Raw genomic sequence first — 12,088 nt, forward strand, 5'->3', positions numbered from 1 at the left:
ACATGTGATGGTCGCCCACAAAGACGAGCAAGTGTTAAACAGCTTTCCTACAAAGGACTACATCAGAATTCATTTAGCAAAACCTTCCTTCATCTGCCAAATGCACTCAGTGTTATGAAACACCACAGTCTGGTAACGCCAGATTTATTTTTAACTTTATTGTTCTCAATGTTATGGTTGCCAGGAAGCTATGCTGATAGCGTGTCGGTGGTGTCCATGAAGCTTAATGTTTCTTGCCCCATCGGTTTATCCCCTGTACAAGTTCACATATGATCCCAGTGCATTCTTTATATTCAACTTCAGTGGATTATTGCGCTACTCATAAGAAGGAATTGCCTGATTACAGCGTCAACACACCTAAAGATGTCCCAAAAAGTATTTGCCATAGTTCCCAGACCAAAGGTGTATCGAAGTGTGGGCTTGATAAAGTAGACGTACTCAGCCCGCAAGCCTAACCCCATGAGTGTTATGTCTATGCTGGTATTGGATCGCTAGTAGGGTGCTATAAATACTTAACAAATCTAGCAGGGGGTACCATTTTTCTACTGTAGTCGTTTTATGTCTTGTTTACCCACTTCACCCAACTGTCAATAGAACATTGAAGGCTACGCACTAATAAAAACCTTTTTTTCAATATCGGGAGAACTCTGTTAGCTTTTGCAGTAAGATGCAGCTTCTCGTTGGTCTGTAGTCCTCTATTCCATCTTTTCTGCCAAATTCAAATATCCGAGTACACCATGTTCTGAACAGGCGAGCATTTCTGAGATTTTGTTCAATACTACTGCTTATGGTGTGCAGTAAATATAGCCATCATCATACTGCAAAGAAACCTGTCCGCTGCTCTCAATCCATCAATACATGAATAATACTGAGTTCAAATTGGTGAGCAACTGTGCTCATGCAAGGCACCCGTTCGCATAACCATAAATCTTGGTACAACCTTTGTCGCTAAAGTTTCAAGACTGATTTATTTTCTTCTCAAGAAATGATGCCCCAAAATAAATTTTGGTGCATGTGTGTAGCGCCAATGTTTCGGGCTAAGCTGACCTATATATATTTTGTGCTGTGGCAGCCGCTAGATGGCACAACATGTAGAATGTACGTTGTCAATAGTCGTCTGCGCATTCTACTGTGAGTGAATGTCGAGAGATGGACGTCCGCTTCGAAAGCGTGTAAACATAAAAGTCTGTGTGAAGCTTGACAAGAGATCCACACAGACGCATGTGCATCTTTGTTACGCTTCCAGCGACTAGAGATTACAGCGGGCGCGAGTTTTCTGGTGGCACAAGAGGTTCGTTTCGGGGAGAATGTCGGTGGAAGACGGCGCAAGGCAGGGGCGCCCTCCAACCTCACGGAATGAAAACAACGCGGTTCGGATCTGGGAAATCGTAGAGCAAGACCGCACCGTTACAGTCCGCCTGCAATCAGATGCACTCGGCCTTAGTAAGACAACATGCTATAAAATTTTGCGTGAGAACATGGCGAGACGAAACCTGAATGCCAGACTCGTGCCGCACTCTCTCACACAGGGCCAGAAGGACATGTGGGCATCAGCGAGCGCTGATTTTCTTTTTGGGGCAGAGAAGGATACTGCATTCGTCAACCGCATGATAGCTGAAGACGAAAGATGGCGTTTTGAATAAGATCATCAAACAAAGAGGCAGAGCTATGAATGGCTGTCCACAAGCCCTCCGGCGTCGAGAAAGGTTTCGGCGACAGAAGACCAAAACAAAGACGATGCTAATAGGTTTTTTCAATGCCAGAGGTGTCATACACCACGAGTGTCATACACGACAAGAGCAGATGGTGAATCAGAAATTTTTTACGCACGTGTTTCAGCACATGCGCGATGCGCTGCGACGCTATCGCCCTTACTTATGTGCATCTGGACAGTGGACCCTTTTCCATGAGAACGCAAGGAGGCCGCACACTGCTCTCAGCGTGAGAAAATTTCTTGTCAAGCACAGCATTACTGTACTTCCCATCCGTCATACTCGCTTCACCTCTCTCTATGCTATTTGTTCTTGTTTCCTCGTGTGAAGAGAGCCCTAAAAGGTCGCTGGATGGGGAGCATGGATGCCATTAAAGGCGCGACGAGAAAGGGGCTCACAGCTCTGCCAAAAAACTGTTTTTAACTGTTTCCAAGAACTCAAGAAGCGTTGAAATCTGTGTATAGACTGCAAGCGAGACTATTGTGAAGGGGTGCTGTACAAATGATCTCAATGTTAAGCGCAATTTTTTAATGGACTCAGTCTCGGAACTTTACGAACAGAGGTTGTAGGTAGAAAATTTGTTGCTTTTTAATGTAGGTTTTGTTACGGACAACGCCCGCTCTATTCAAAGAAATGGTGATGCAGCAAGAGCCGTCCCAAGAAATCAAACAGTATAGTTCCAGCGGTCTGTATATTTTCAATAACCATCGCACAATTTAAAGAATACAATATTTGAACTCTATTTGAGCATTGCTGTTTAGGCGATAGATATCGGGAACCGAAAAACTTGGCGCACTTTTTTTATAACATTAGCGAGAACCTTTGTCACTTCGAACCCTCCGCAGCAGCTGTAAACACTCAGCTTAGAGAGCTCCATTGTTAGGCTTAGAAAATTTCTATAATGACAGTATTAGAAAAAAAACCTGTGCACCATCTATACCATAGTTACAGTAGCACTGCCACGTCAAATCACCTTAAGGATTTAACCAATACAGTTACTTACAAGTGAAGTGTCTCGTGGACAGTCGTGAAGACACCGGCAAATGTCTTTGGGTTGTCTTGAACTAAAGCACTCCGATTCCTTGTGCACGCGCCACCAAGGCTCGCAAATCCTTCATGAAAAGAGAAAGGATTGTTAACCAAAAGAGTTCGAGCAAACGTTTTTTTTTTTTTAAATACACATAAGTTCTCCACTATCGCGGTCCAATCACCCAGATTAAAGTGCTGATTACTAGTTCTTTCTTGAAAAATATTGGATGCATTGTCAGGACAGTCATGTGCGATTTCTATTCTTTCGAAGGCGATAATTTTGAGGAGCTGTTTCACTGCTTCATTGTGGCGCCATTGTCTCTTTAGCGATATACAAAACAAATATCCAAGTTGAAGGACCTAGCAATTAGTGGCAAATAGAAAAACCATTTCTTGAGTCAAATGTTGAATCGTGTAGATATGTGTAACAGAAAACGCTTGATCATTAAAGGCGGATTCCCCAAATACATTGCTGCAAATATATCTCCTGCACTATTCTATCTTTTTCAGGTTCTATATATGCAATTCAGGGTACATTGAGCATTAAAACGCCAATCATTTATCCTCAGTAAGACGGTTCTAGGGTTATTCTTTTTCAATACCTGCTTTCTACATCGTTGGTACATATTCATACCTTTATTCGGGCGAAATTATTACGAAAGACGCACACAGCACACAGAGCTTTGTGATGTGTACATGTGATTCCTTATTTGCCGCGCTTTTACCGCCTGTCTTAAAGTAGAATTTTACCGATGTACATATATTTCGTGCTTGGCCGTGCTTTTCTCGCGCATCCAAATGTAAAATGCATAAAATGTACCATGCCTAAAACACGCTTATTAAAATGAAATTATTCAAAGAGAATAAGTTTATTGGGAGTTCTTTTAGCTATGCTCTGTCCTCTCGTTGCAATGATTATTTCGCACGCAATAAAAAGACTTCCCGCCTCTTTCTTTCAGAAAAGATAGCAAGAAAAATTAAATGAAAGCCTAGCACTCAAAGGGACGGGTAAATAATGCAGATATGTTTTAAACAAACGAAGCCTAACGCAACCCTCGAAAAACAGCGTGCTTGACTACTTTAAGTGCTAAGCTTCTAATTCGGTAGCACAATTCGCACATAACCGTCAGATGTCTACTGGTTTGGGCAGACATATAGCACGAAAAGAAAGGCGCTGTCATCGTAACTCTTTTCGCATTTCTCTTTAGCTCTAAAACGGTTTCCACTCCTTACACATTTTATTACAAACTATTAGGTGCGCTTGTATTCGACACGCAGTGTATGATTTTGCAGGATTTATTCACTCTTGACAACGTTGATAAGAAGAATGTGGTGCTTCGCTTACCTGCAGCCCTAGGGGTCTTTGGGCCAGAGGCTTGGTCTGTGCTTATTGTGTACCTGCAAAATTTTGTCGCCAAGGGATGTGTATTATTCTGTGAGTACTCAAGTGCAATCAATGAGTCACTTTTTATATTAGGCAATGATGGCTTGCTAATTTAAACCTGTGACATCAGCCCATAATCCCTTAATATTTCAGTACGTTCTCAACAGGATCATTCGTGCAAAAGTAGATAAAAATTATGCCAATAATGTGCTTTTTGAACTGCGAGTTCATTTTTGTTATGTAAAAAATTGCTAGAATAAATAAAATGTCAGCACATCTCCATAAAATTTGCGACGAATGTGATCGGCAGTAATTGCGGCCATTCGTTTCAATTTCCATAAAAGAGCTGGTAGCACGTAAGAGGCCAGGAAATCAAAATTTAAAATCACAGTAAACAATAGATATAAACATTTGTGCTGGCCATGGTTGAGCGAAGTTCAATTTTTTATAGTTCGTTCGTGGTTGTTGACTATGTGAAGTAGCTGCGGCTTTCAACATGTAGCATTCTTGATTACGCCGCTATCCTCAGCATATAAACTTTGCGTCATCCTCATGCAATCTTCATGCTCTTCACGTTTCGCGCGCGGTGTACACAATACGACTCCAAATGCCTAGAAACACCGCTCCACGAAACGCACTTAAATGACTTCAGGACGCGCAAAATTGCGGACGTCTATAGCAGCAGCCACTACAGTTATTATGACGCTTCCAGCGTAGATGTGGCGCACAAATCATGTTGCAGAACGACTATCGCTGCAGTTAGGCGGTGCTTGATATTCTGAACGCTCCATGTTTGTAGTAGGCCTTACCCAATCATATGGGGGGATAAAAAGAGGACGAGTGCTCTGCAGAAGCTGCCGGCTAGCCCGCTGCCAGACAGGATCCTAAATTTTATTACAGCACATCTGTCACTTTTTGAAGCAATTCAAGGGACCCTCGGAAAACCCAAGCAAAATGGTAAAATTTTCATCCTTGCCAGAAAAGAAATGAAATGCAACAGTAAAGAAATGCAACAAATAAAACTACAATGTATGCTAAAAAAGGCTATTCTTCCTGATTTTTAAGAGTGGAATGAAAATATCGTTGATTTGTGTTTTAGAACGGAGATCCAGATGGCTGTAATTAATGTAACAGAAACAGCACCTGACTAAATTGGCGCCATAAATGATATAATGTATCTCCTCTATGTGCTGATAAACATACAAATTTGTTCAATATTTCGCGGGGGGGGGGGGGGGGGAGCGCTGGGAGCGGTCGAAGCGAGCGGTCGTGTGTCGCATTGGCTCCGCGAATTTTCGAAGCCCCAACACAGCAATTTCAGCGGGCCACCCAAATTTTGGGCAGAATTGGAAGCACCAGGCGTCAGGACCACGAGGACACCGAGTTCATCCAGGTAGGCCCGTTTTGTTTTACTTTTATCGGGATCCGAAGTCAAGACACCGTGGCCGGGAGCTAGGCCCAACGGTTAGGCCTAACCACTCCCGCAACCGAGCGGGCGCTCCACCGGACCGAAGGCCCTCGGAACGGAGGAAATGGCGACTCGGCCACTCGACAAGCCTTCGGCAAGCAACGCAGTGCTTGATCCGGCACAGGATCAGGAAAATCTTCAAGAAATGGAGGCTGCACCGACGACCACATGCTCCGGTACGCTGGCGGATAACGGCCCCATGGGAGCGGACGAAGAAGAGGTCATGCCACAGGAAGCCGGGGACGCTGAAAGCAGCCTGACTAAGGACGAAGAACTTAAATGAGAAGTTTTCTATTCCAAACGAAGCAAGAAAGGAAAAGGGCGCGCCGGCAAGAACAGCGCTGCACCAAAGCCAGGAGACCCCGTTTCCGGAACGAACAAAGGCACGATGGCTCGGACCAATGGGAGCGCAGGTTGGATGATGCAACCAGGTGCCGATTAAAAGAGCGTACAAACGGGAGAGACGAGGAGAAAGTCAAGTCAAATGCTGCCCCCGCTCCCCAAGGACGACGCGAAGATCATCATTAAGCCACGAGGCGGCCTGAAGGTTCAAGATATGAAGCCTTACTAAGACACGCGTGCAATCGTGGAAGCATGCGGTGGGAAGATCAAGGAAGAGGACTTTCTGGTCAGGCTCCGACCAGGCTCGAACATAATAATCACGAGCACCTCCATCATCGAAACAGCGGACGTGATGCGGAAGATCAGAAGCTTCCCGTACGAAGGCACAACCTACCACGTACAGGCCTACGTGGCCATTCCCAGCGCCGTCACGCGGGCGGTCATCCACGACTTACCGCCGGGCCTAATGATAAATGAACTGGAGTCCAAGCTGAGGCTGAGAACGCAGGAAAAAAGAGATCCTTGCAGCGAGCGAGAATGCTGTGGAAATCCGCGACTGCACTTCTCACCTTCGACGGACCCAACATTCCCAAGTGGGTCATATTCAGCGCCGGTGAATACAAGACATACCCCTGCAGACCAACGAGACACTGCTGCTTCGTGTGCGGCATGCAGGGACATCGCTCGGACGTGTGCCCAACGCCAAACGCGAGAACCTGCAGACGCTGCGGAGCAGGAAACCCAGAAGAAGGACACCAATGAGAGCTCAAATGCATGGTGTGCGGCGGCGAACATCCGACCGGAACCAGGGACTGCAAGCAGTGACTCTGGACTGCTGCGGAGCTTAGTGGGCGCCAACCATATGGCGCGACAGAGCAGCAACAGCAGCAGAGGAAGAGCCGCAGTCGCAGCCGAAGACGCCGGCCAAGATGGTTCAGCTCGGAGGGCAACGGGAGCGACAGCCAGTCAGGCAGCCGGGGCAACAGCCAGGCCGGAAAAGAATCCCGCTCACGGAGCCAGAGCTGTGGCCGGAACCGCAGCCGCAGCCGGGGTGGACCCAGGCACGAGTCTTTGCCACCCCTGGGAGGGCAATACAAGCAAGGGCCGCCAAAACAACAGAAGCAGCAGCAAAGCAAGGACGGAGTCAAAGTGAGCTGGAGAGTGGGCCCTCCCAAATCACTTTTTCCGCAATCTGGGAAAACTAGCAACGAAAACAAAAAAAGATGAGGAAATCAAAAAGCTCAGGAAATAACAAGGACTCAGCAGAGAGGAAAATAGTCTACTAAAGGAAAAGATAAGGAAGCTCATTAGTGAGCTACAGGCTCTTAGGGCAGCCAGTCCCCCGCGGGCACTACCACCACCGTTGAGCCCAAAACCCCATCCATCAATAGTAGGCAATAGCCTCGAATAACAGATGAAAAGTTTTATGCAGAGCATGCAGACACTACTGCACGCCATGCAGATGGAAATGTAAGGCTCGCAGATTATACAGGCACGGAAACAACAAGAAAATCAATACTTCAGCAGCTTTATCTAAAGTCAAAACACGCAAAAAATCACCAAAAAAGCCGGGGAAAGGCTTTTTAATGAAAGAAGATTCGGAACCGAAAACCAAAGTAACAACAAAAACAGCACATCAGCATGGCAGGACACAACACACTAAGCATCTGGCAGTGGAATTCCAGGGGCTACCAGCGTAAGCAGGGACTCCTGCAACAGTTTATCCACACACAGGGAACACCACCAGACATAATAATGTTACAGGAAACAAACACAATACCAACAATAAAAGGATATGAATGTCAGGAAAGAGGACGCACAGCGACCCTAATTAACAAAAACCTGGTTACCATAGCACATGATGAAATTGCAGACACGGGAATTGAGCACGTAATTATGGAAATCATTCCCAAAAGGAAACACAGAGTGAAAAGCACCTTCATAGTAAACATATATAGTCCACCCAAGCAGAAAAGTGGCAATTTTAGCAAACTTTTCGCTGAAGCGGGACACCTAGCAAATTCGAACACACTCCTCATAGCCGGGGACTTTAATGCAAGGGACCCTAGCTGGGGCTACTAGAAAGGCGAGAAAAAGGGGCAACTAATATGCGTTGCAGCAGAAAATACAAACTGCACCCTGCTAACGGACGATAGTAAGCCAAAGCTACTAGGCAACAGCGTTAGCCCCAACACCTGTCCAGACCCAACCTTTGTTAGGGGAGCGCGGCAGGCCGAGTGGGAGAACCTGCTGGAAAACCTAGGAAGCGACCACAACTTGCTAAAAGTAATGCTGGAGGCAGAAAACATAAAAAGGAAGATAAGAACAGCCCACATCACGGACTGGGACGCCTTCCGAAGCAATAGCAGACAGCTACAGGGCGAAATTACCTCAATGGCGGAATGGAGCACGCAACTCAGACAAATACAAGAGCAACATACGCAGGAAATTCACAGAACAGAAGCTACACCGGAATTGGACCCACGGCTACTCAGGCTATGGGAGGCAAGACGCGGACTCACGAAAAGGTGGAAGCGGCAGAAACTAAACAGGAAGCGGCAAAAGAAGATCGCGGAGATTAAACATAAAGCGGAGGAGTACGCGACACAGCTTGCCAGTCAAGGGTGGGAGCAGTTCAGCAGCTCGCTGAACGGCACGCTCAGCACTGCCAAAACATGGCGCATACTCAAGGTCGTCATGCACCCAACCAAGACAAAAGCAGAAAGCGGCAAAGCGATACAAAGATTAATTCACCAATTCAATGGAACGGACGAAGAGATCCTCGCGGCGGTCAAAAAGAAGTGCTACGGCACTGACAAGCCAAAGGGATATAAAGAAGAGTATAAACGGACGAAAAACCCGCACCTCTACCGACCAATAACGAAGGAAGAAGTATACGCAACGATCAGGGCCGTGACTAAAAACACGGCAGCCGGAGCAGGCATGATTAAAAACTCCCTAATTCGCAACCTCAGCGACGAAGCGGTAGTCCAACTCACGGAATACCTCAACGCGCAGTTCCTAGCGGGAACGGTGCCCAAAGCATGGAAACACGCGGAGGTGGTAATGATGCCCAGAACCTGCAGGAAGCTAAAAATGGAGAACCTGCGGCCCATCTCACTAACGTCGTGCCTGGGCAAGCTCTGCGAAAGGGTAATCACGAGTAGAATACAATAGTACCTCGAAGACGAAGATCTGTACCCGCACAGCATGTTCGGCTTCAGAACGAACTTGTCGACGCAGGATGTCCTCCTGCAACTCAAGGAGGAGGTACTCGACACCATCCCCAGACAGGAGGCAACATCGTAATGGCCCTAGACATCAAAGGCGCGTTCGATAACGTCAGCCACAGCGCCATCATGGAGGAAATAACCATCAACCACTGCGGCAAAGGAGTACACGACTACGTGAGGGCATTCCTGTCGAACTGCACGGAAACGGTGGGACTGGAAGACCTGCGGAGCGATGTCTTTGAAACGCCAAACAAAGGCACCCCGCAGGGATCCGTAATCTCACCGGTCCTCTTTAACGTAGCCATGATCGGACTAGCCCGCGAGCTGAGCCGAATCGAGGGAATCCAGCATGCTATGTATGCGGATGATATCACGATTTGTATCAACCACATATTGCTAGGCCAGAAAGAAGAACTAATCTAGCAAGCGGCGACATGCGTCGAACGATATGTCAGAGAGAGAGAGGACTTGCATGCTCTACCGAGATCTTCGGAGGTCCTGCGCGTCGGCAAAAAGCCATCCAAGGTGAAGATCGAAATACGGCAAGAAGGGCAAGTTCGCCCAGAACGCAGCATGATAAGGGTCCTAGGAATGTGGATCCAATGCGGAAGAGGGTGCGGCCACACACTAAGCCTCCTCCAACAATCAACGCAGCAAGTCAGCGGAATGATTACTAGGATATCGCAGAGAAGGCACGGCATGAAGGAAAGCGACACAATCAAGCTGGTCAAGAGCCTAGTGGTCAGCCGCATCACATACTCGCTCCTCTACCACAACATGACACAACATGAAAAAGAACAAGCAGACACACTCATCAGAAAGGCATTCAAGACGGCGCTGAACCTGCCAAGGAATACGTCGAACGAAAAACTGCTAAAGCTGGGAATACACAACACCTTCGAAGAACTGAGAGAAGCTCGACTCGGTGCACAGCTGCATAGGCTTCAGCAGTCGACCACCGGCAAAACGCTCCTCCTAAGGTTGGGATACATCAGTAACGAAACAGAGGATAGGGAAGCGAGCATTCCCGATTACATTCGCCAAACCAACAGTGTGTGCCCCATACCTAGGAACATGGACCCAAACTTGCACTCGGCAAGGCGAGCCGCAAGGGCAGAAAATGTAGAAAAGCACCTCGCGATGGACAAAAACGTAGTATATACGGATGCTGCCCTACATCCGTGGAACAGGAACTCTAAAGAACGCAGAGTTGCGTCAGTGGTGGTGAACCACAAAGGTGACATGACCATCTGCGCAACACTGAGAGGCTGTAGGGTATCCGAGGGGGAAGAAGCCGCCGTAGCTCTAGCGGTAGCGGAAGGGTACCGTAGGAACGAGTCGCTCACAATTCTCACGGATTCAAAAACGGAATGCATACACTACACCGCAGGTAGAGTCAGCAAAAGGGCGCTGCTCATAATCCTCCAAGCAGGGCCCACGAGCACACAAATACAACATAAGATTTTCTGGGTACCGGGACACGCCGGAATGAAGGGAATCCAGAGGGCCGATGCTCTAGCTCGCGAGCTTACTAACCGAGCGGATACATCAACGGACTACGGTGGAGCCAACGTTCGCGGAGATGCTGAATTATCAGAGGCAGGAGAGCAACGTATCCCCCGCCAAACCCACTCTTAACACAACACGAAGCAGTCGGCTGGCGAAGACTGCAAACAGGAACCTTCCACAACTTACACACACTCCACAAAATGTATTCGAACAAATACGCGGACACATGCACGTGGTGCGGGGCAACCCCTCGTTATACCACATCACATGGGAATGCAGGAACAACTTCTCCTTGCATAGGTTAAAAGAGCCCAATGCGGAAAAGTGGGAGGGCCTGCTCACCAGCAGCGAGCTGTCCGTACAAAGAGGACTAGTGCAGCACGCATGCGAGGTGGCACGGCTCAGTGGGGCCCTGGAACAAGGGAACCAACCACCGGATCAACCGGGACTTCAGCCCGAAGGATGAAGACATCCGAAAGCCGCTAACACCTCTGCTTAATAGAGCAATAAAAGTTTTTCCTCCTCCTCCTCCTCCTCCTCCTCCTCCTCCTCCTCCTCCTCCTCCTCCTCCGCCTCCTCCTCCTCCTCCTCCTCCTCCTCCTCCTCAGTATTTCGTTCCACACTCTGGACGTCAGACCAGAAAGCAACTGGAGATTTTTTATGCCCCACGAAGCAGCAAGATGAGGCCCAGAACTTGTGTATGTGCGGCGAATGGTTAAACCACTTGCATAACTGCAAGCAAATTTCAGACCGGAGCATTTCCGAGGAAAAATATGCGCTTTTGAGTTAATCTCCTTTTTTCTAGGAAAGTAGCAGTACGTGTTTTGAAAAATTATTTCTCCAGCTTGAACCTTATTCTCGCACATCTTCACCATCATGCAAGCAAGCAACCTCCTCTTGACACGGTGTGCTATGAGGTGGTTATCTGTTGTCTCACCGCTCTTCGTGTCGCCATTGAACACACCAATCAGCAGCGCCCTCAGCAGTGTTCTATTTTTCCCGATTTCAAAGCTGCCCTCCAATGCTAACAAGATGCTTTGCGATGTGCAGCCCATGAACAACTGATGGCGGATATTCGACAGCTAGATCACTGTTGCATAAGTAAAGGGCACGACATTATCGACCAATGCCTACCGAGGCACAGCGCCATAGCAAGGATGAGGTTGTGCGAACTGCTCACTACGATGGCGATTTTGTGTCCATCCCCTTTTAGAGATCAGACGCAGCAGGCAGGCTTCGCGCTCTTGCGCCGGACATAACGCTTGCTGCGTGGAATTCCGCCCAATGTCCCAATTTTTGTTTAGAATTGTTTGATCAAGATCTGAAGCTTCGGCTTCCATGCGGCCTACCACAACGTAAAGAAACTGCTGTGTCGCCCGTCAATTGGTGTAGCTTTCACCGAGCATTAATG

General features: G+C 47.6%; 1 protein-coding gene across 1 annotated transcript in view; it reads right to left on the reverse strand.

Moving 5' to 3' along the window:
* The window catches only part of LOC144112427 (venom metalloproteinase antarease TserMP_A-like), a 112,167-nt gene that overhangs the window by 50,865 nt on the left and 49,214 nt on the right, over window positions 1-12,088 (reverse strand). The window contains exons 8-9 of the mRNA XM_077645261.1: window positions 4,087-4,139; window positions 2,716-2,824 (exon numbers count right to left, since the gene is read on the reverse strand). Of these exons, the coding sequence (XP_077501387.1) occupies window positions 2,716-2,824; window positions 4,087-4,139 (162 nt within the window). The remainder of the gene's footprint in view (window positions 1-2,715; window positions 2,825-4,086; window positions 4,140-12,088) is intronic.

Source organism: Amblyomma americanum, unplaced genomic scaffold, assembly GCF_052857255.1.
Source record: "Amblyomma americanum isolate KBUSLIRL-KWMA unplaced genomic scaffold, ASM5285725v1 scaffold_109, whole genome shotgun sequence".
NCBI classification, from domain to species: Eukaryota; Metazoa; Arthropoda; class Arachnida; order Ixodida; family Ixodidae; genus Amblyomma; species Amblyomma americanum.